Raw genomic sequence first — 24676 nt, forward strand, 5'->3', positions numbered from 1 at the left:
GAGACAGAAACTGAGTACTCACTCGACAAGACCCCTTTCACATCATTTGTCTCTTTCTCTCTTTCCCTTTTTCGGGGGGAGGGGGTGCAGGGAAGGAGTGGGGGGGCGGCTGATATGGCAGGAACCGAGAAGGATTGCAATTTGCCTTCTCTGTTGCTCAATTTCAGAGCTACAGAGGTCTTGAGGGATGCCCAAAACATAAATTCCTTCACGCCACAGGTATTATTTCATTTTCATTTCTTAGTTTTTAATCACCAAGGTCTGGGAACCAGCAAAGACTGGGCCTTATTTTCCATCTGGTTGTTAAAAGCCAGCATGAACACCTACAAGCCCAGGGCGTCCCCAGGACGGACTCAGAGGTGAGTGGGTGTGGGGCCCGGCTCACTGCACCCCAGCATTCAGGGGACCTAGAAATTCCATGTGGGCCTCCAGGGACCCCCACGTCCCACTTCCGGGTGCTTTTTCTACATCAGGTGCTACTGTTTTGTCTAAGCGCCAGGCGACCGTCACAGGGTTCCAGGTCCCTGGCCACACCAGGCTTTGTTTGGGCTGCATGTGGACATGTCCTTTAAAGGAAGAGGCACAAGAAGGGAAAATGAGATCGCATAAGGGTTTGCACAAAAAGGGGCACAAGAAGGGAAAATGAGATCGCATAAGGGTTTGCACAGCTGTTTAAAGAGCTCCTTTGGGGTCATCGCATGGAAGACATAAAAGCATAGCTCAAATCTGAGTTTGGCCTTTAGCGGGGCTGCCTGCAGAGAGATAGCAGCCGGTCCAAGAAGGCTGGGGACAGTGACAAAGGCCTGGCTGGACTTTGAATCAGCCCGGGTAGGGAGCTGGTCACTTGTTTCCCCAAGTGACCACCCAGAAACCTGCACTACCACCCCCCAGCCCCGTGTGGACACCAGGGCATCTTCCCACGGAAGGCAGCAAGAAGCACAGCCCTTCCTGCAGGGCCCCTCCTCCCACACACCCCCTCCCACGTTCCCCCCTCCTCCCACACGCCTGAAATCTGGCTCTGTGATTCACCACTTAAGACTATTTTTGCTCCCCAAGATGCTACACATTTAATGCATCCCAGAAGAAACAGAGGAGGGGCACAGGAGCAACCCTGCCCCCCAACACCACCATCAAATCAGTGTCCCCCTCCCACTGGGCTTGCTTCGGGGATGGGGGTGTCCTCCCCAGCAGCTGCGTCTTGCACTTAGGAGCAGGCACCAGGGCACACCCCTTGGCCAGGTCCAGGCACCTGTTGCATGGCTGCCAACCCCAACCTCCTCCAAGCGAGAACAGCTAAGTCACTCCAGGCAGCAGACCCCCTGCCTGAGCCACGAGCCAAGGAACGGTGACGTCACATCACAAATTCCAACTCCTTCCCAAAGGCCCTGAGAGGTAACGGAGGGAATGTCAGATGCTGCTGGGGAGGAAGGGCACATCAACCATTTCCTTTAAACTGCTCCAGTGAAGATGGAGCGAGCTATCAACTGTCCTCTGGACTGGGGATCTGCAGGGGGAAAATGCACAGCTTGGACTCTTTTCCTTTGATTGTCTCCTGGGGAAAACTCTGGAGCCATCTGAACCGCTGGAATGCAAATAAACCACAACCACTTGCCCCCCAGCCCTGTGGGCCTACGTATCTCGGCTCCAGAACGCCCAGGAGAAACAAAACGGCCCTCCAGGGTGACCACAGCAGGCAGTGTCCACCAAACGGAGGCCAGCATCCTGGACCGGGCAGGCCTGGGGAGCCCCAGAAGAGGACACCATGTGTTTCACGAGTTAGAAAAACGTGTGAGTGTACATATATTACAGAGAGGCTTACAGATATGCACACACACACATATCAGCAACATGCACATGTTGAAATGTCTGCAAGCGTCAGGCTGAGTCGAGAGAGACCAGGGACAAACAGGAGGGGGCAGGTCCCCTGAATCCCACCAGCAAAAACAGCCAATACCTAGCAGAGGAGTGACCCCCTCTCCCCTGGCTCAGGACTAACTGGATAGCTGCTTCAACCCTTGGTGGCTACTGCCCTCAAACTCAACTTATGGTAGCTCCTTGGGTAGTTTTACATTGGGTTGCAATGCGTACCACAAACAGTATCCTACGTGCATCTGCAAAAGCACCACTGATGAGAAGTGCAGTCTGTAAACTAAGGCAAAAAAAAAAAAAAAAAAAAAGCTGGATAAGTCATCCAGATCCAGAGCATGAAGAGTGTGGGATGCAAGGAGTTTGGCCAGGCATCCCTTAGTATTTCCCCATTTATTTAGAGCTGGGGGCAGGGAGGGAGTCCACAGTCAGGAGAGAAGTCACATGGCACAGGAGGGAAATCAACAAGGAGGAGAATCTTCCATTTGGCACCCACAGTGAGTTTTATTAAACTAGAGACCTGTTTTTCTTTCCTGTAAGCATCCGTGCCTGACATCCAAGGAAGGACCAGGAAACATTCAGTCCTGACGCTCGTTAAAAACCTGATCCTCTGTAAAACTGTTTAAAATCTGGTGTGTTCAGGAAGGTCCTGCAAACCCCACTACCAGCAGCCACGAGTGAAAGGATGCAGTGGACAAAAGAGAAGGGGGAAGAAGGAACCGTGAGAATACTGGAGAATTGAGAAAGAAAATAACACAGCACCGCCAGTAAAAGGACATAAAGAGAGGAGGGTGCCCAGCAAGGAGGTGACGGCGATGAAGCCAGGGGAAGGAACTCAAATTCTAGGTACAGATGGAGCTAGGGATTGGAGGACTGTAAATATCATCAAACATTTTTAAGGCCAGACCATAAAATCCTACCTGGGCAGTAAGGGCACTGCAATCATAAAGATCAGCAGGAGTTTCTTGTTTGAACAGGAATAGAAATAAACTCAGTGGCAAGCTTAAAAAAAAAAAATCAAATTGTAAAAAAGGGGGCCCCTGCTATGGTTTAATTTTATTTAATTTTTTTTGTTTTTATAGCTGCATTTATCAGAGTTATGTTCAACTAATCTCTATTATTGTAACAAAAAAAATCCATCTCTCTCCTGGATTTTGTTGCAGATGGAATCTTTTTTTTAAAATTTCTTTCATTTCTTTTCACCTTTTTCTAATAGACATATAGAATACTGAGGTCCAATGTTTTCGCACCACGTAAGAACAGATCTTTCCATGACCTCCTTAGGTTTCCAAGCCAAGAGTGAAATATCACGGACTAAATAAAAATGGAGCAGGCCTGGAATTACTTTCGACAAAGTAGTTCCTTTAACTGAGTTTTCTGTATGTAGATGGCATCGAATACACACATCGTGAGCTTGCTTTTCAGCACAGCTCGCATTTGATGGCAAAAATCACAAATCTTCAAGGGAGAGGCTCTGACAGCCGCTTTCTTCCTTATTTTTTGACGTGAAATGCATTTTCATCTAACATGCCAGTGGTGACTTACGGCGTGGGCACCACAAAATTTGTAAAAATTAACACTTTGCAGGATTAATTTAATAAAGATTGTTAGCACATTAACACCAGCAACAGCTCCTTACGATTCATATGAGCCCCGCTCCCGACGCCACGGAAACAGAGGTTTACGTTCAGCTGAGGTTTATACCGCTATTTAATGTAATTAAAGAAACTGGCAGCGCCGTCCTCCGTGGAAATATCATTTCTATTGCAGAGTATTCCCATTAGAAAATGGGGAAAATCATAGCCCGCTGACTTTGATTTTGTTGTAATGTTTTTTTTTTCCCTGGGCTTTCTCTGAAACGGAGCTGGCATGCAGAACCCCATGCTGAATTCACTGGAGAAACCTTGCAAAGATTCCTGATAAGGCAAGCCTGGCCTCTGGACAGGAGCACCCAGCAAACGGTCACTGGCCCCTTATTTGTTACTGAAAGTGTTAAAAAAAAAAAAAAAAAAATTAAAATCTGCAACTTATATTCAGCTGCATGCAATTACCCAGGAAATTCTCCACACAAAGCACCCGGGAACCTCTCCCCACCAAGGAAAAGGACTTTTCAGATACCCCAAACCAATGTCGTGCACGACGACGCGGAAGCAGGCGCGTCTCCCAGGCTGTTTGTACGTACAAACGACGACAACGTAGCCAGGAGTCCAGCAAGCTCCAAACCCAGATTTTGCCTAGAACCGAACCGTAATTGCAGAGGGAAAACGTTCAGGAAGCCTCAGAAACTCAACAAACACAAAACCAAAAAGAAAAAGGGGGAAAAAATATATCTTTGCAGAACATCATCCAAAATGGCAGAAGTCAGGTCTTGGGACCAAAATGAAGGGAACCTGACTCAGCTCCCGGCCCCAAGGCGGCCTCTTGGCGTCCTCCGGCCGCTCCCACCGGGGCCTGCCAAGTGCAAACACAAATGAGACCTGTCTCCAAACCTGGCCTCTCACTGCTTATTCCTGTGTTGGAGGGATGGCTGGTTCCTTTTTTTTTCCTCCTAAGTGCATTTTAATACCCTTATTCTACATCCTAATTTCTTTGAAAAAAACATCAGTGTCACTAAAAAAACGTCACTCTGTTTTGCAATCCAGCAGCTTACTTGGCAGCGAGAACGGCTGGCTGGCATTATCCCCTCATTTGACAAAACTACTATTTCTGGGCATGTGCTCAAAAACAGGTAGGAAGCAAATGCTGAGAAATAAGGAAGTAAAAACAGCCAACAGATTTTTCACTACCAAGAACGCCAAGCGTAAACATGATTTATTTAGCTGTGTTTAACGAGGCTGTCCTCCACTCCAACCACAAACCCACTTGGGTCTAAGGAAAGGGTGACGAGGAGGGGACGGGCAAAGGGACACCGGGAGGACAAGGGGGAGAGAAAGAAGAGGTGGGCAGCCATGAACCAGTACATCCTAAATTTGTAGTTTTTTTCAGGAGAATAAGAATCTTCTACCCCTAAAATATACACATGTGTCAGAAGAAGGCAGCAACTAATCTGCCGGCTAATTAAGGAGCTGCCACTAACAAAAGATGGAAGACCCAGCTCATGCAAACAATATTTACATGGGTGTTGCGTGATTTTGTCACCTGCCTCCCCCCTTCCTTTTCTGCAAACCAAGAGGGCTGGTGCAGGGACACCAGGGACAGAGGGTGAACTTCCAAGTCCAGATCACGGGTGGGTGGGGGGATATCGCCGCCTTCCCCACCCACTGCTGCATGCTCACGTGGAATTTACTTAGATCTGTATTCAATTAAGGAGCGGCAGACAGCTCTGGCTCCCTGCCTGCGTCAGTACAGACTCGGGGTATCTGCTGCCCCCGCCCCTGCGCCAGCACCGATGCCAAGGAACAAGGGCTCTGTCAAGCTCCCCATGAGATGCCCTGCTCGTCCGCCCCCACCCCAAACTCAAGCCCGAGGTCTTGGCCCTGACAGGAAGAGCACTCCAAATATATAAAGCAAGCAGCTTAAATATATAAAGCAAGCAGTTTTATTTCCTAACGAGCGAGACCAGGCCAGGAGTTTCTGGCAGTGCCAGAGGTGGTTGTTCTTATTCGAAAATCCAAGCCAGGCCATTCGACCTTTGTTGGAAAAAGAAACAGCCTTTTCAAAAGAAAAAAACAACAACAAAAAGTAAAGCAGAGCCCCACTTGAGGCCACGTTTCCCTCGTGACGGTACCATTTCAGAGCAGCCAGCTGTGGGTTCAGAAAGCGTAAACGCTAATTTTTGTTAGCTTCCAGGGGCAGTGGCAGAGGGGAAACGCGAATCTCTTAGCCAGTCTGCACTGCATGCCTAACTCACCTGCACATACCAAGACTGTGCATTTAAAGGCTGCCTGCTGTATGTGTTGCTCCCCAGTTCCTGTGCCCAGCGCCCCTCCTTCCAAGGCCGTCAACCCTATGCCAGGAAAGACACCTCTCAGGGGTGTTTGTGTCAAGATGAGAGCACCAGTGTTCACCAGCTGTTAGGATTTGGAGTCACTTGACAGTCCCCAACAACTGTAAGGGGCTTGGGGGGTCCCCTAAAATGAATGGGGGAAAGAGTATTTCCTGTTAGCATTAGGTTACTCAGTTGACAATCCAAATCTTCCTCCATAAACCTGAATTGTATAATTCCTCCTCCTTGCTTTCAATATGGCATGCTGGACAGGAAGCTATCTGATCCCTGCCACCTTTGCAAATTAATTACCCACCCCCCTCAACTGAACAGTAAGTCTGCCCTTCACGTTGCCTTTGAAATCGGCAATTGTTTCACCTCTACCTACCCGTTTGTTTTCATATATGGGTGGTGACAGAAAAGTAAACAACTGGACATCCCCATTTTTATAGATGAAGAAACTAAGAGCTTAACTGATCTGCCCCGGGGCTGTTTAGGAAGCAAATACATTTGAGAAACTGTGCACCACTGTGCCTGAATTCTGAGGTGACCTCCTGAACGTTCCAGCAGCAACAAATATTCAAATATTTATCAAACATCTAACCAGGACGCAGGCACTGCTCTGGAAGGCCACATTTGTTTGTTTTTTTTTTTTAAAAAAAAAAAAACCTATAAAAAAATCTAGATTCTCAAAGTCCTAAACTGAGGAGGTTGAACAACATCTCCAAAGAAGGTTTCTCCAGGATTCTTTGGCTACCAATCCTGCTGGCATTTCAACAGCAATCCAGCTGACAAAACCCCCCACTTCCAAGCCAATCTCCCACATGTTCTTCCTGAACAAAGCAAGGCAAGCCCACCTGGGCCCTGCAGACACATCCCAGGGCTCAGAGCAACACTCGGCAAAGCACCGTAGCCAGCCTCTCGGGCACACGAGACGTGTGCGGCCCCCAAACCAACGGGAGCACTCAGGGAAGGGGGCTGGGGGCTCCCCTTGCAGAGGATTCTGGACCAGAACCTCCCACCACTCTGCCCCAAACCTTCACCTGAATCTAGAGGGAGAAATCACGCGTAATTTTATCACTGTAGTCAAAATAAAGAAACCAGAGATGATACATTGGCTTCTCCTTTGGTGCAACAACCAGTAAGCCAGCCAAGCACACGTTACCTGTCTTTCGAGCCAAACACGAACAATCAGTCCCACACACACACCAGGTCTCCAAAAATCCTCAAATGTACATGCAGAGACCCAGGATGGGGGCCCCATACACACACATACACACACACAAACACACACGCAATGAGTGTTTTATCTTTCTTTCTGTAAAGGAATCCGATTACATAAATATTAATCAAACACTAGAATCTGCCTTTTCGTCTCAGACCATTATGAGGGACAGATTGTGATCTTTACTCATATTTACAGATATTCAAAGGCAGATTCTATCTTGTTAGAACTGCTAGAAATGGACGTCTGAGAATCAGCGAGCAAGTTCAGGCAGATACGAAAACCTTCCTGTCCAAGACTGACAACGGCTTTGAGTTTCCAAGTGTTGAAATTGTTACCTTTTAGTAGGCCTTTCAAAAAAAAAATAATAAATTGGCAAATAACCTTCAAATTCTTCCACTAGAAAAGCAGCTACTCCAAGTATGGGTTAGCTAAATCGAGGATTTTTTTTAAGATCAACTCAACTCAAAATGCCACGAAGTCCTTGTTTACTTAACTACATCGGCCTTGAAAGCACAGAAAGTGTAAGATACTATTTCTGACCCAAATCACAAATACACACACTTTTTAAACTACCTTGACTCTGCTTACAGAAAATCTGTCCTGCTTGGTTCAGACCTATTTCTGAATAGTAGAAAATAAGAGACATGGTTCCAACCCTAGGCTGGAAAAGCTGTCACGGTGAAGGTAAACTTTTAATCTTCTATAGGCAAACAGCATACATTTTTATTTCCTAAGTAACAGCTTTGGGAAAATGTTTGAACAAGAAATTAAGAGCTTTGTGGGAGATACACTGAGCTTCCAACCCAGGCTTTCCGGGTCTGTAAGGGTCTGCTGAGTGCTTTAAACCTTAATTCGAGGCCCATTTTCAAGAAGCAAAAATAAAGAAACCCTTAGCAAGAGGACCAACTGCAGGCAAATTCTCTTGGTATGGGGGTGGGAGGGGGGTATTGTAAAAGAAGTAAGGGCTGGAGAGGGGAGTGGCATTAATTCCCTGTAATTCCACCAGGGCTTTTTGTCCCACTCTTGTGGGGGGCTCTACTCCCACACAATCAGGAAAACACTTTTGTCCTTGAGTGGTTTAAAATTCAGCCCCGGGATTTCCCTCCAGAAAAGCAGGCTCCTTCTTCTCCCCCTGAAAAATAAAACGGGGGGGAGGGGTTCCGAAGAAAACCACATTGGGGCAGGACCGTTTCCCCTGGATTGGACACAAAAAGCACAAGTAAACTCGTTGGCGGCTCCTTCCACGCGGGCCGCACCTGAATCCGGGCCGGGCTCTGTGGGCCCAGCCGGATGAAGAGGTTGCTGCGACCCTTCGGGGCGCGACGGCGGCTGGCGGAGGTGGGTGGGGATCCCCGGGGGCCCCCAGCACCTGGGACAAACAGGAGTTGGAATGCCACCTGCGTGAGTCTCCGCCCCACGCGAGCGCAGGGACAGGAGGTTGGAGGGGTCCTGACACGCAATTCCCCACCCCCGGGAAGGTCTGCAATGGGTTCCCGAGCGCGCGCCCCAGGGCCCAGGACGAGGCGGCGGGAGGGGGAGGGGCGGCTCCGCGCGCACAAAGGGGCCCCGGGCCGGCGGGCTCCCCGCCCTTGACCTTGGGTCTCCGCCTCCATCCATCTCCGCCGGCTGCCCGGGAAGGGGGCTGGCCCGAGGCCAGGGGCGACCTCGCCCGGCGGCTGCGTGGCGGGGGGCCGCCGGCGGGAAGGGGCTCGGAAAAAAAGGCTCCAGGGCTGCAGAGTATCCGAGGAAACCTGCATTCCAACTCCCCCGGCTCCTCGGGTGTCGGGTCCAGAAGGCCACAGCCCCCTCCCACCAAAGCAAAAGTTGCAGGGGCGTACGAAGGCGGCCCCCTCCCCGCGGCTTTTCCCTTAGACTTGCCTCCCCCACCCCCACCCCCACCCCGCCTCCCTCGGACCCGGGCCGAGAGGGGGAGGGGAGCTGTCAGGGGAGGAAGAAAGGAGCGCGCCTTCCCCGCGAGGCCAGACGGGGGCAGGGTCAGCTGCGCCCTCCGCCCGCTCCTCGCCGCCCGCTCGGGCAGCTGGCCCATTAAGCCCCGGAATTATGCATGAGCCCGGCGCCCCCTCAGCCCTCCCCGCCCCAGGAAAACACAATCTACGTGCGTGGCGGGCCCGGGTCCGAGGAGAGCAGGCATGAGGGGCGTAAAGCCGTGCGCCCCGGGCGCAGGCTGGAGAGGCCCGGGCCAGGCGGCGAGGCCAGCAGCGGGGCGGGGGCTCCACACGCCTGGAGGCCCCGGAGCGGCGCCGCGCGGACCCCGGGCGGGAATGGGACGGCGGGTGGGTGCAGGGGAGGTCCCCCCCCCCGCGCAATCGCGAAGTTGCCGGAGTGGCCGTGCGATGCCTGAGGCGGGATCCGGGACGCTGAAGCTGCCCCCACTCTTCTCGGGAAAGGCCATTGTGTGCCCCGGCTTGGCGGCGAAGGGGGACTAAACGACCCCAACCTTGGAGCACCCCCCAGGGGGTGGAGCGACTTGCTGGGGGTGGCCACCGTCAGGGGGAGGGGAGGGTGTGAGAGCCCGGAGCCTCCACTGACGACGAGGGGGTGGTGGTGCGGGAGAATTGGGGAGGCAGGAGACCCATCTGCCTTGCAAGTAGAAACCGTCGGGGCAAACGAGAAATTGCATTCTTGGGGAGACTGGGGGCGCCTCGTTTCCTGTGAGCGGGAAGAGGAGGTTGAGTCGCCAAGTTGGGAGGATTTTGGTACCCCACCCCCACCCCCAAGTAGACCTAAGACCGCGCCAACGTCACAGGCCCAAAGTGCTCCGCAGCTTCCCAGAGCCCAGTCCCGCGTCCCCCCAAAATTGGCGTTTTCGGTTTTCCAGAGCCCCGCGTTCCCCATAGCGCTGTCCCGACACCGGAATGTGGACCTCGTTTGCTGCCTTGTGCCCGTCTGTTTCTGGAAACGAATTCTCTGCTCTCTTTCCCCTCTCTCCAAGGAAAGGCCAGGTCAGAGAAATTGCATCCTGCTTTTTCCCAGCGGTTAAAGTCGCCTGGTTTGCAGGGAAAGTTTTACAAGCCAATGATGTCAACGGTGCAGGGAGAAAACCACACTGTTTAGGTTTCTTATTTGGCTGCTCTGAACTCACACTGGCAGCGGGAGGGAAAAGAACCCACTGTGGTCCCGGAGCTTTAGCTCTGCTGTGTCTACCAACCCCACCCCTTCCAGCCAGTTGCTGGGGGCGAGGAGAGGTCACCAAAGGTTGTCCTGTTTTCCCCCTAACAGGCAGGAAGAATACGGACCGTTGCCGTCATGTTGAGTCAAGGAAAGGAGGCCCCCAGCCCTCAGGGAGGACCCCTTGAATCCCTGTTTGGGGGCTACACACTCCAAAAGGTATGCCTGCCCTGCAAAAGACTTTGAAACAAAGCCAGTGCTTTCTCTCCATTCTCTCAAAGGTCCCTTCCACGCCTGAAGTCAAGACAGTGGATCTGTGTTTTCTGGACCCTCTGCTGGGGTGGACAGATGTCCCCACTTGCTCTCCCTTGCTCAGAGCACAGTCTGTCCACTGCGGCTGCCAGGCCCAGGGCTTCGCGGGCCTGGGTCCACCTTAGCTGGCGGCTGGCTCTCACACCTGCAGGCCGGCACCTCTGGGGCTGCGTCTAAAGCTAAACCACACCTGCACCCTGAGGGCCACGGAAGCCGCCCCCAGCACTGGGCCCCCAGGGTCAGCAGCCTGAGCAGACCCCGCCTTGGCTGTTTCCAGAAGTAGCTGCCGTCCTGGGCTGCTGGGGAGTACCCTGCCCTGGGCCGGCCCATCTGACAACTGCTTTTCTCTCCTGGCCAGGAGTGGGGGGGTTCTAACTCCTCTCCCCACCCCCCATCCCAGAGAAAAGACCTTACATTGCCATTTTTCCACCCAAAGGAGCCTCGGGCCCCAGTTTCCATGCTGGCTCTTTTCCCAGATGAGCTGCTCATCAGTCGGACCCCCCCCTCCACTCCCTGCATCCCCTTCCCGGGCCTCCTGCTACCCAACACTCAGCACAGCACCCTGCCTGAGCCGTCCCAGGGGCCTCCAGGTAAAACCTGCCGGTCAGCAGGAGGGGCCCAAGGAAAGGCACTTAAAATCAGATGAAGCCCAGCCTTCTCCGCAAAGGCCACCCTCCCTGGGTCCAGCTCGGGGACCCCTAAGGCCCCCAGGACCCTACTTTTGGAAACCCAGCCCATGAGCACACCCTGCCTGCGTGAGCTCTCCACCCTGGGAAACAGTAAATCAGACATCACAGTGAGGAAACCGAGTCAGAGAGGCTCAGTGCCTTTCTCGGTCGCCCTGCCACTTGCATTGAATTCGGAGTTAGGTCACGGGCTGGCACCCAGCAGTACCCGGGCCAGGGTGGGTCCAAACCTTGTGGGACCTGAGGTTTATACAGTTCAGGGATGCCTTCTTCACACACACACCAAAACGAATACAAACTCACAACCTCAACACTGGGGACGGAGCCTGGATGTGGCTTGAGGCTTAAACTCCATTAACCCGGCAGGGTATTACACCAGATTCCCCCAGACTCTGCTTCACAGCTTGGAGCAGACAGACCCTATGATCCTTGAGGATCATAGTTTTCCTTTTTAGCTACTTTTTTTTTTTTTCAAAGAAAACTTACTTTTTCAGTCTCATATAAAACAATTGAGGGAGTCAAGACTGCCTAGTGGGGAGGTTTAGGTGTGAAGGTGGAGCCCCCAGGCCGGGCCCCCAGCCCTCCACGGCCCCTGCTGAAGCTGCTGGAAACTAAGTGGCTCCCACTCAGGAGGCTCAGCCCACAGAAGAGCAGGACCCGCTCAAGGTCACACAGCAGGGCAGCAGCTGGCCAGGATGCCATCCCAGCTCGCAGGCCTGTGTCCTGACACCTGCCTCTCCCTACGCAGGATCTGGCAGGTCCACCCACTGGGTGGGGGTCCCAGAGCCAGACGGTGTCAGAGGCATGGCACAGACCAGCTCCAAGCAGTGCAGGGATGAGCTCAGGGCAGGTCTCCACCGCTGTCTCCGATCTTTTGCCCCACGCTGGACCCCAAGTCAGGGGTCACTAAGCACCCGTCACAGATGGCCACCCCCAGAGTGGAAACCTCTCCTTGCCTGTGCCAGCCAGAGTTAAAGAACCACACAATCCTCTGAGACATGGGATCCCAGGGGCCACCCGAAGAAGATATGCCATGCTTTCCTGGCCCACCCGGACCCAGTTGGGAGGCCTGGCTTCTAGGCGGGCAGGCACCAACACCTGGGTGACCAAGCAAGGCACTGAGCCTCGCTCTGCCTCGATTTCCTCACTGTGGCGCCTGATTTACTGCATTTCTCAGGGTGGAGATGACGGCTGGGGCCTGGGACGGAACCACAGAGCGTGACCACAGAAGCTGGCAGCCTGGCCTCTCGCTCGCTGGCTACGTGACTTTGGCAGGTGACAGTGTCTCGGGGTGCCGTCTCCTCTTCTGTAAAGGGGGTGAGCCGGCAGCTCCCTCATAGGTTTGTTACGCGGCTGTTATCAGTATCTGCAAAGCACTCACGTGATGACTGGCACATCTAATGATGTGTGCGAAGCTAAAAATCCAAATATGAAAATAATCTTTTTTTCCCTCAGTGAAAAGATGAACCCAGGGGTGCTGGGGTGACAGCCAGGCTGCCTTATTTATATAGCCTCCCAACGCTGAGCCCACTCCTAACAGATTCTAGGGTTGGTGATTAGGCATTAGTCAGGCACGAAAATAAGCAAGGGAAAAAAAACTGTCAAATGCCTAATAAAAACCTTAAGTCAACTGCTAACTATTTACTGTCAAATAAAAAACCTAATAATAATAATAATAACTGAGGGTGAATGTTAGTTAAGTTCTCCCCTTGGGAGCCCAGCCACCTTTCTCCCTCACTCTCTTCCTTTCCTTTCCTTCCTCTTTCCTGAATTGCTGTGGGAAGTGTGAGACCCTCTAGAGATACCAGCAGCCAAAGAAGACCTAACCTTTAAGGAGGAAAAATAATTTTCCTTTGGCTAACCGGTATTTTCTTCTTTCCTTCCTCCTTCCTATCCTTTCCTCTTCCCTCTTCCCCCTCCCTTCCTTCCCTCCCTCCTTCCCTTCCTTCCATTCTTCTCCCCCTTTCCCTCCTTCCTTCCCTTCTTCCTTCCCTCCTTCCCTCCCTTCTTTGCTTCTTTCCTTCTTTCCCTTCGGCTACAACTTCAGAGCTAGGGTCACACATCTTCCCCTGCTGATGAGGCTTGTCCAGCCTATCTGGCACCTTCAGCGGGGGCCAGTGGGACAGGAATTACTCGCCCCCATCTTGCAGATGAGGAAATCGGGGCTCCGCAGGGGGAAGTGGCTTGCCTTAAGCCGCAAGGTGGGGCAGCCTGGCCGGGTAGGGGCTACCTATCCTGACTCCACGTAGCCAAGTCCGCAAAGGTCTGGACTCAGCTCTGGAACCAGCTCTGGGCATCGGACAAGTCACAGGGTGAAGACGGGAGGGTTGGCAGCGAGATCCTTCCAGCCGCAGCCAGGAGGCAGGCCCGTCTCCGATCCCGGGGCGGCTCTCTGTGGCTGACGAGAACAGCTGACCATCCACGAGGACTTATTCTACACACACATTAGCTACATCACACCTTACAACAAACCTGAGAGAAAAGACTGTCTCCATTTTACGGAAAACTGAGACTTTGGGAGAAGAGCAGCTGGCAGAAGATCAGATAGCTGGTCACCGGCAAAACCAAAATTCCAGCCCAGATCCGTCTGGATTCACAGTTCATTGCTGTCTGTTCTGCCACCGCCTCTCCAAAACCTTCACCAGGAAGAAAAGTATTTGAAGACGCGGCAGGCTCTGGGTCAGGGGCTCTGTGGGACTGGTTCCTGGCTGTATCCACCCAGATCATACCTGGTGTGGGTTTCCAGTAGCACCTCGGATGGGGTCCCGGGGTAACGCCGGCCCTTTGACCGCCTCTCCCTAACAGCTTCCATACCCCCTCGCTCTCCAAGGACACCAGGCAGACCCAGATCTCTCTCAGCTTTGCTGTGTGACCTTGGGCGAGTCCCTTAACCTCTCTGAGCCCCAACTCCAAAGTGGCATTAGAACTACTACTTCAGGGTTGAAAAGCAGCTAGCGCAGTGCCAGGTACCAGTAAAACCCTCCTCCCCATCACCTGCCAGCCCCACCCAAGCTCTGGGGTCAGCCCTGCAACACCAGACACCCCAGCCTGAGCTCAGGGCCACATCCCTTGGCCAGCAGAACACTGCAGTGTTCCTCGGTGCACACAGGACTAATAATTAGCTGTCACAATTTAATAATAAAAAAAAACATAATCCATACCACAACACCCATGGATTTAACCAATCTTAATTTGGAAGGAAAATAACAACTCTAAATATATCAAATGCATGTTTTTTTAAGACAACCTGCAAGTGAGGTTTATCTCCAGTTTCCAGCACAGGCAAGTTATTTAGTTTCTCTCACTGGTCAAGCTAATTTTTTTTTTCATTTATTTTTTAAAGTCCAAAATGAACATTCTCAGAGCAGCATTTAAATCCTCTGGCTGATGGAATGCCCTTTCTCCAACACGTTTTGCTTAGCGATGGGTCACTGGGACCCCAAACCAAACCCCTGTCTGTGCTCAGCCAGCTGCACACGTCTCCCCAGCACATCTTGGCCCTTCCTGGGTGCCAGACAACGACACAGAGCAGGCAGGACATCGCAGAAGGACTGGCTGCCACCTCCCTTCACCACTGCTTGTCCCCTGCCCTTCTCCAGTGAGGGATCCAGGAGCAAAGCCACAACTACTTCCTCCCTTAGAGCTTCCTCCCGTTATGGAAGGGGTGGTAACAAGCAAAGAGGAATGACCTGTGATCAGGACCCTTCAGCGGCTATAAAATGGGAATTCTAAGGAGGAATCTAGAAGAAATAGCTGAGAGCTATCCAAGGTTAAGTTTAATAGTCAGATTAAGGAAGGCAAGTGCCACGGGCTGCCAGGTTGCCGTGCTTCCCAGAGTCTAGCTTTCTAGAAGCTTCCCCTTCTCGGTTGTCTACGTCAGCCCAGACGCTGCACTAGGTGGATAATTCATACCCCCAGGCTCATTTAACCCTCAGCTTAATCTTGAAAGATGGGGGCAGATGAGGAAACTGAGGCCCGGGTAAGTGACATGGCCCAGGTGGCCAGCCCATGGGCGAGGGCCCTGGGATTCAACCCAAGTGGACGGGTACCTGAAGCCCCCAGACCCCTCCCCAGGTTGAACAGCCCCCAGAGAGCTGTCCCCATCACAAAGTCAAGTAATACTGGGATGGGAAAGGGGTGGGGGATGGTCTCGCTTATTCGGACATGGTTTCTGAGGATGGAATTCCCAGGCCCCCGTGGAACCTTCTCGCGCCCATGATGGTGGAACCCAAGTCCAAGGGTCAGAAAATGACCACCCGGGAGGCAAAGCCACTGAAGGGCAGGCAGGACACTCACATTTCTAGCACAACTCCCGTGTGCCTGGCACACATCATTTAAACTTACAATTATTATTAGGTCCATTCACAGGTGAGGAAACAGGCTGAGAAGGTCAAGTGACAGGCTCAAGGCTCACAAGTAGCAGGGCAGGGACTCGGACGTGAGCTGTGTCACGCACACACACACGCACTCTCACACGGCTGCCTCGAGCCCCAGCCACACGTAAATCCCCCTTCTCATCACCACCCATGCCAGATAACGGCTCAGGGTGACATGCTCCTCGCGAGCCCAGGACACCCCCCCCCATCTCCCATCCCAGGGTCTTGTGAGTGAGTGGTGGTCTCCCTCGGGTGGAAGGGGTGCCCATGTCCCCCGCCTCAACCACAGTGGGGGGTGTGCCACAGGAAGAGATCCTAAGAAACATAAAAAACTTCCATGCGGACACACATCTGAGGCACCGTGCCTGCCAGCAAGTGAGACCTCCAGTCCAGAGTCCTGCCACTGACCAAAACTCCACCAGGGTCCCCAGGTGGGTGGCCACAGACCCCCCCCCCACCCACAGCAGCAGGGCCTGAGGACCCAGACCACACACGTCGGGGGCAGGCTGATACCGGAGGGCCACAAGTGGGACACAGCAGCACGCCCCCCCACCCCACGGCTGCACCCTCTCCCTCCCTGGGGGCTCTGTCACCTCCCACCCCAGGTGGAGATGCCTGGGATGCAACAGAGGCAGTAGGTGCTTGGTTGCTGAAAGAGGAAATGAATGAATGAATGAACGAACGAATGCACTCCAAAGGCAAAGCTTCAGAAACTCCTCCCTCTGCTCCCCTACTTGGAAGGAAGGAGGGAAAGGAAAGGAAAGGATAGTAACTATTGCTTTTACACCTCCTCCAAAACCGTCCCAAGGAGAGGGCAGACCCAGGGTTCACGCACTGGGGTGATGCCTGCCAAAATCCCAGTGCAGTCCTCACCCTGGGGTCTCCCATTTTGGCAGGCGCACCCTGAGAGCCATCTCTGGAGCTCCCACCTCTAGAAGCACCTGGCAGCAAAGGCAGGGCCAGGGACCCAACTGCTGGCTCTGGAGAAGGCAAGACCCTCATGGCCGCCACAGGAACCTCACCTCGGACTCCACTGAGCCTGGGAAGCCAAAGCCAGGGACAAACTCCCAAGGATTATCAGCCACCAGCTCGCCAGCCACCAGCCAGGGTCCATGGGGCCCTGGGGACCACAGCGGGGCCTGGAGAGGCTGGAGCCTCCCCTCGGAGCCGGGCCCGGGAAGCCGAAGCAAGAAGGAGCCTCTCGCGGCAAGGCCAGTGGTGCCAGGGGCACGGGCAGCAGCTGTGCGGGTTTCCGGAAGCCCCAGCAGAGAAGCTCCTGTGATTCCGAGTCCCCCTCTTAAAATATAAAGACTCAATTATCTTTGAGCAGCTTGCTTTACACATGAATTGACACATTTATTTTACAATAAATAACTGAAAGTTATCTGTGTTTCCTTTACTGTTAATCTACACAGCGAAATAATAAACAGGGCTTGTCTACAAAAATGCAACTACTGCAGTCCTCAGAATTCAATTAAGCTAAAATAATTAATGCTCCCACCATATTAAATTACTTTATACATTTGAGCCACCGAAGTTTTATTCTTTAATCTTTCCTTTTTTATTAAATTAAAAAAAAAAAAGTTGGTGCCAGAGCAGGGAGAGAAAAAGGAAAAAACGGACTAGAAAGGGAAAAGCGTGACGCGCTGTTAAAATGTGATGGTCGTCTTCGGCTGACACAGCATGTAGGCTGTTCTGTGCCTTTGATTAAAATAACATTTTAAATGCTTGGAACAAACATATCTCTTTAGACTTCTAAAGGATTATTTTACATATTCCTTCTAGAATGAAGAAATCCATTCGTCCTGTGGCTGAACAGAAAGGCCAAGAGTATCTTTTGTCGCACATGAAATAAAAATACTGACGACTGCTGCAGTAATGCAACTTGGAAAAGGGGGTGGGGGTGGAAGGATGAGGACAAAGCCGCCTCGGAGATTAACTTTGCCTTTTATGAAATCATATTTAGTCGCTTTCTTAAACAAACCTACCCACAGCGACCCGCGGCCACTCGTTAGGGAATACCTTCCATGTGAAATGAGGATTGGGATGTTTTTTGGCGAAAGGGGAAAGGCTTTCCATTGCAGCAGAAGTAGGGGACCCCAGTCTCCTCGAGAGGAGCCGCCCCTAAAAGGTGAGGGTGGGGTTTTCAGAGCTGCCCACCCCAGTTGGTGAAAACTACCTCTGAGCATTGGACAAAGGGGGGACCCCAAGCACACAGGCAGAAGGGGCCAGCACCTTTCTCGCCCGATGGCTCAGGCCCTAATTAGGGAAGCATCGCCCAGACCTGCGTGGCACCCTGCGAGCCTCTGGCCTGCACCCACGGGCTCCCTCTCTCAGTGGCTTTGCACCCTGGGAGGGGAGAGAGAGAGTCCGTGCCAGGGGACGAGGCAGCAGGCAAGGCCCACGGTCTGGGCCAGCTCACCAGGGTGCCGCCAGTGCCCAGCACGTGCCCAGCAGGGACTCTGCACACACCGCCATCTCCCCACAGGAGCAGGGGCTCTTCAATCCCATTTTATAGATGAGCAAAGTGAGGCCCAAGGCCACGCAGCTGCCACATAGCAGGGCTGCCGAGCCCACCCACCTCACCGGTGGTCACCCAGGCTCACCCTTCTAGAAGAATCTAAAAGCCTCAGTCCCTCCAGCACCCTCACTAGCCTCCATGACTGAGATCCACCCACAAACTCCCCAGCTGTCCAGCTGCTGGCATGTTCCAGAACCAGAGGGGACCCCGAGAGAAGGGTCACACAGACAAACCATTCGTTTAATCCTTGCCCAGCCCTGAGGGTATTATCACACCCCGCACCACTGACAGTTGGGGAAACTGAGGCTCAGACACATCCAGTGGCTTGCCCAGAGTCGACCAACAGGATTCAAACTCTGAAATGCATGACCTCAGCTGCCCGCCTGGCTCCAGGACAGGCTGTGGCTCCCAGGGAACCCAGGCCAGCCAGGCCCGCCTTTCTCCCCCAGGCCTCCCGGGCCCAGGAGTAGAAACCGGGAGCAAACTCTCGGTTTTGCAAAGAACAGTGACTCCCTGGAGGAGAGAGAGACTTCCTGCAAACTCACTGTGGGAACAGGCCCAGTGTGGGGAGGTAAGCCTTTACATCTGTTGTGCAGGTGCTGAAACCAGCTGTCCAGGTGGTCAGCTGAGTGGACCTGCCAAAGGGCACGTCCCACCTCCCCCAAGGGGTGCAGTGTTCCAGCAAGTTACCTTGGGATCAGGGAAGGTTCAGAAGAGGCCTCTGAGATCAGGGGCCTAACCCCTCTTTTTACAGATGGGGAAACTGAGGCCTGAGAGAGGAGGGGAGAGAAAACACGTGCTCGCGTGCACAAATGCCTATCGGGCAGGCCTCGTTTGTGCCATTTCACAGATGACGGAACTTGACCTGTCCAAGATGTGCAGTGCACAATCGAACCCGACACTGGCTCCAAAGCCAGGCACTAGGCCATCATCACCGGCAAAAAGGGAGCTAGCCAGACCTCCAAATGTCCATTCTGTGCTTCTGTCCACCACCTACGGATCAGGCCCAAAAAGAGAGAGCCCCTCACCAAAAGCAAAGCAACCATAGGCCAGGCGGCCTTCCCTGAGCCCCAGGCCTGTGTCCCCCCTGTGGACACCGGTGGGGGGCCCAGAGGCCAACCCGAGAGCCCCTTGGCCCTCCCAGCTCCGACACCCCCAGACAGAGGGCAAGCCCCCGCCCCGGAGCGGCATGGAGTGCAGGTGGGCATGGACCCCGGGGGGAGCGGCAGCAGTGACGAGGCGCACGCATCAGTCCCTACCTGCCATGTTCTCCTGCTTGGGGCAGATGCCTTTCGTGGGTGAGAGCAGGCGGTCGTCTTCATCGGGGGTCACCTGGATCCCAATCTCCACCGGCTCGGACACTTTCCTGAGCTCGGAGCGCAAGGGGGGCGGCGGGCTGCACTTATCCAGGCCCTTCTGGTAGCAGGCACCCAGGCCGCCACCACAGTGCTTCTTCTTGTGCTCTATAAAAACCAGGATGTCCCCCAGGGGGAAGTTCATCTGACACTGTCCACAGGTGAGCAGGTCAGGGTCAGGGCCACCCACCATCAGCCCCAGGCCACTCGGCTCCTCTATCTCCAGACCCTCATCTTCCTCGAGGATGGCGGCCTCCACATGCTCAGCCTCTGCTGGAGACAGAAAGGGGAGAGGGGGTGGGGAGGGGGGCAGAGAAGACAGAGATGGGCTTAGGCAGTCACAGGCTCCGGGCTCCCCACCCCCCCCACACCCAGAGGCCGGCACCCTGGCTGCTGGAGCTCGGAGCTCCCCAGACCCTGCCCGGGACACCTGCGGGCAGGGGCTTCACCACCCCATAATCTGACAGATGGGTCAACCGAGGCAACGTCAGGGCTCCCGGGGGCCGCTGCAGGAAGTCAACCTGATCGAACTGCCTCCTGGTTTATTTCCTGCCGGTTCCCCCAACACAGAAGACACACACACAACACACACCCGTTCTCAGGCACACACGGCCTGGTGCATCCACCAAAAACCTGGGCCGCTGCACACCTGGCTGCCAATGGCATCACCTAGAAACACCTCTTGAGCTTGGCTGCAGATGAGAATCACGTGGGGAGCTTAGAAAAATCCTGATGCCCAGGCCACACCCCAGACCAATCACACGGGGACCCACACATCAATATTTTCTTTTTTGTTTTTTAGACTCCCCAGACGATTCTAGCAGGTAGCCAGAGCTGAGTGCCTGCAAGCTCCCGTGCGTGCCGCCACTTCTCCCTTCCTGTACATCTTCCTGTCGTGATTTCCCCATTCACAGAGTCCGGATTCCAACTCACATTCCAGTACCTGAGAGCTGGCCACACACCAAACAAGAAAGCAGAAACCCGGCCGGGCGTCAGAGGGCCAGCCCTTCCGAGGGAAGGCAGCCCACATGTTCAGAGAGCAACGAGTGCGTGCTGGTTCGAAAAAATACACTGAAGGACAAACCAGGGCAGGGCGAGGGGGCGTGAGAGTCAGCCTGCAGAGTGGGGGGCTGGCCGTGCTGCCCGCGACAGCCAGCTCCTGCTTAGACTCTCCTTTCTTTGTTGATTTCCAAACGCTCATCAACTCCCCACTTCTGGTTGGTCAGTTTTATTTTCACTCCCAGAAAAAAAAAAGGAAAAAAAGAAGAATTCTTCAGACTCCAGAGCAGTTCTTGACAGATTGCAAAGCACATTTCCAAAGGACTGTGCATTTTTATATCTCTTTAGCAGCTGATAGATGTCCTTTCATTTTATTTATTTATTATTGTTTTTTTCTTTTTGGTAAGGGGCACAGGACCCAAATATTTTGAAGCAAACAGATGCCTCAAACAGGAGCAACGCCCTCGAGGGAAAACTGGAAGGCTCGGCAGCCAAGAGCATCGTAAACAGAAATGGACAATGAGTTTTCATATCCCCTCGTGGTCTGAGCAAATTCAGGGTGGAATTTGTCAAGAGCAGATGTCAGGAGTCGTACAGAAGGTGCGAGTGGCAGGGTCTTAGGAGAAGGGGGGGGACACCCAGAGGTCTGAACCCCGAGGAAGCAGGTATATTTTTTAAGTTGTATGGTATTTAGTAGAGGATAATGAAAACCACAGAAAAGCAGGGAAAAGAGAAGGGAGAAAGATACAGTCCATAGCGGTGAAGTTATTGAAGGACCAGAGCCAAGGAAGAGATAATTTAAGGAAAAAATTGTATGGCATCTTCCCTCCCACGTGTAAATAAATCACTGTTCTCTACTTCCTGAAGACAAGCTTCTTTGTGGCCTGTGAGGGCCCCTATGTTAAAACTGAATAAGGAATACATGACACGGGGTGTATAATGCACACGTGCGAGCCTGTGTGTAGAGGGAGACACGCAGGTATTGCCGAGAAGGGAAATTATGATTTGAGATCCTGCCTCTGGTTGTTCAAAAACAGCAGACAGAGCCCTCGATGAATTAAACGTAGAACTGCATTAGAGATGCGGCAGGACAAAAATATCCTGCAGACGAGGAAATCCTAAATCTGTTGTCTGCATATCTCCAACAAAAAGAAGCTTTACCAGGTCCTCTGAAAAGCCCATCCCAGAAACCATTAATTATACTTGAAAAAGAAATCGGAGTTTACTTAAAGAGGAGTTTGAAGACAATACTACATAATTAATTTACCAATTTATTTTATGAAAAGATGCTTTGCTATGGTGAAAATGTAATCACAACCCTCGCACTGAGCAGTGGTTCTAAGGGGGGACTGGGTTTCTGAGAACGGTTTGTCAGAACGTAAAAGGTAATTATTCGGGGCCTCTTTTCCCTTTTAATGGTCTAACATTGAGCAATACTGTTTATATTGAAAAGCTTGCACCTTTAATTACCAATTACATATACATAATTTCAGAGCCAAAGGAGAGGGCTGTGAAAACAATTCTTTAGAAATATAAGGATGTATTGTGCGCCATTTCTAGAGAATGAGCTCTAATAAATGGGAGGAGGATGTCAAAATATTGTTTTGTTAAAAAAAAAAGGCACAAAGGAAATGAACTGAAAAGCAAAAAAGGACAAAATGAAATTGAGAATTCAAATGCAATAGGGGGCAAGTTTGGTGGTAGGAAGGGCGGAGGGTGGCGGTACCAATACCTGGTTCCGTTACCTGGTTCTGTGTTAAATGCCACTCCTGAACAGGCCCAGTAAGCTGCATCTGATACAAAGCTAACAACAAGAAATCCCTCCACCTTCCCAAACTGCTCCTCCTTTCCGAGGGTGAGGAGGTGTGATTTTTTTCGGTTTGTTTGGTTTTTTTTAATTTAATTTTTGGGTCTCATTTATTTTTTTGTTTTGCTTTGCTTTTAATTAACTTTTTCAGCCACATCCGCTTTCCTGGGTTGGAGGCTTGCAAGCATGAATATCTCCTCTCTCCTCTCTGCTAGGAGGTTTGCAGCTACATAATTTCAGATTCATTTTCTAATTCAAAAGAAACACAGACTAATTTAAAAATTAGCGAAGTTCACACATGCCTGTTCGCCAGCCTTCCTCCCTCTCCCGACCCCTTTTGCCAAGGACTCTACCAGCACTTTTTTCCTTCCCCCCCCCCTTTTTTTTTTTTGGTAACATCTGGTATTCCTTCCTTTTTTTTGGCAGTCTCTGCCTTTTCACTTTCCTCATGGAGCAAGCCCTTGCAAGCCACAGTAATTGAGTCTGAAAGTATCCAAAGCCGGTGGCCGCGCCGCAGCCGTGCTCGGGGCCCCTGTCGCCACCACCCAGGCCTGGGATCCAACTCACTGCATGGAAGGGAGTCGGGGAGGAAAAGGAACAACAACAACAAAAAATCACCTTCCCCTCCCACTTTCAGCACTGAAAGTAAAACCCCTGAGGACGACAGAGAGTGTTCTTGCAACCCCAAAGAATGGGGTTTCCTCTCCCCACCCCACCCCCAGGCTATGGGGCTCTCCGAGCTTCAACCTGCTGCGCACCCCACTTCAAGGAAGGTGGCAACGTCATCCCAGCCTTCAGGCAAGAGGCACCCCAAACCCCAGAACCGTTCAACGACTGGGGGACCGACTGGGGGGCCGAGGCAGCTCCCTGGGCTGTGAGCTTACACCGAGGCACCTCCAAAGTCTGTGGTTTCATTTCCTCTGGCAGACAGATACTGGGCTGGGTGCTGAGGGTGTGTGTGTGTGTGTGTGTGTGTGTGCACGCACATGGCACGTGGGTCCCCTCTTAGAACTGTATCCGTAACATGGACGAAATAAAAGGAGAAAGAGCCGGGGAAGGGCCAAGTGGAAACAAGTCTGGCCTCCGAGAGCCCTCCTGAGGCTGCCCCGTGGGTTCCTGGAGCCCCACGGCTCCCCACAGCCTCGGAGGACAGGCCTCACCTCGACAGGCAGAGGGGCCAAGCTGCCACTCGGAGATGAGAGAGCACCAGGAGAAAGCAAAGACAAACAAAAACAAAAACAGCCTTTCAAATTCCCAGACCCTGCAAACGAGCCCCGCAGGCAACCTTGTCCAACAAACTTAGGCCTTAAAAACAGGAAGGCCAAGAGGAGATTTTCTTCTGAGGTTATTATTTTATATTCTTTCAAGAAAAGCTCCCCAAGAATCAGGCAGCCCTGCAAAATATTGCTGTTCTCCATACATTATGAGCCAGATAAAGCAGAACAACTGCTAAAATGTTTGAGTCCTTCAGAGGAAAAAAACCAATGGATGCAGCAGGTGACTTGTTCAAATGTCAGCTATCAGAGGTCTGGGGTAAATTCCTAAACGTTAACTCCTAAAGCACAAGGACAAATACATATTTACACACACACACACACACAGACACACACACACACACACACACACACATACACACAAACACACAGAACTAAGTTTTCTTCTACAGCAAAACCGCATTTTATTTATAAGACTGGGCCTCCTCCCAGCTGGTAAACGCATTTAGAGGCAATGAAATCAGGTTTCACAAATAATAATGAACTTCATTGTTAAGTGGAGGGGAAGCACTTGATTCTAAAACAAACCCCCCCCCCCATGCCTCACTTGGCTGTGGAGGAACTCGGGGGGCAGAAGACAGAAAGGGAAAGAAATGGTGAACACGGCCGGGCCAATCCAACAAGCCCCCAGGAGCTGCCGAGGCCCATCGCGGCCCTACCTGCCCAGCCATCCCCGCCCCTGCCAGCCCGGGGCCGTCTCTGGCAACTGCCCCTGCACCTGCCCTTGGGGGAATTCCAGCCAAGGGGGCTGCCACCTGCTGTCCCCAGAGCACACCCAGCCGTGCTGCCCCTTCACCCCGCTTTGACTCAAATCCAAATCTCTATCTTTCCTGTCTCAGCCACAGTCCAGGAGAAACATGCGCAGAAATGAGTGATTCGGTGATGGGGTGGGGGTGGTGGGGGGGTGCTGGGCTCTGAAAACCGAGTGCCACCAACGTCCCAGGGCCGTGACAATGCCCTCTCATGCTTAGGGGGAACGTTCAGCATCCATCCACTCGAGCTCCACAACCGACCAGACATTCCACCTGCTTCTTACGAACGCGGCCCTTGCCAGCTGCCCATGCTAGCAGATAATCTGGAAGGATCTTCGCAGTCCCCTCCCCGTGAGCCTTCTGGGAGGGCTGAGGCTCCGGCCGGCTGGGAGACACCCCCAGCATGTGCCGTCCACAGAGCACAACACTTTCTGGGCTGCCATCAA

At 52.6% G+C, this 24676-nt stretch overlaps 1 protein-coding gene across 8 annotated transcripts in view; it reads right to left on the reverse strand.

Annotated features, from left to right (window-relative positions):
* BCL11B (BAF chromatin remodeling complex subunit BCL11B) overlaps positions 1-24676 on the reverse strand; it is a 91490-nt gene that overhangs the window by 57586 nt on the left and 9228 nt on the right. For 3 of the 8 annotated variants that reach the window (XM_037831928.1, XM_037831930.1, XM_037831932.1), the window contains one exon: positions 19303-19671. The exons of 2 other annotated variants lie outside the window; for them this stretch is intronic. In XM_037831928.1, the coding sequence (XP_037687856.1) occupies positions 19303-19671 (369 nt within the window). Of the gene's footprint in view, positions 1-19302; positions 19672-20341; positions 20360-24676 lie in introns of those variants that run through there. 3 more of the 8 variants (XM_037831929.1, XM_037831931.1, XM_037831933.1) reach the window with 2 other exon arrangements.

The sequence above is a fragment of the Choloepus didactylus genome, chromosome 4 (assembly GCF_015220235.1).
Source record: "Choloepus didactylus isolate mChoDid1 chromosome 4, mChoDid1.pri, whole genome shotgun sequence".
Lineage (NCBI taxonomy): Eukaryota > Metazoa > Chordata > Mammalia > Pilosa > Megalonychidae > Choloepus > Choloepus didactylus.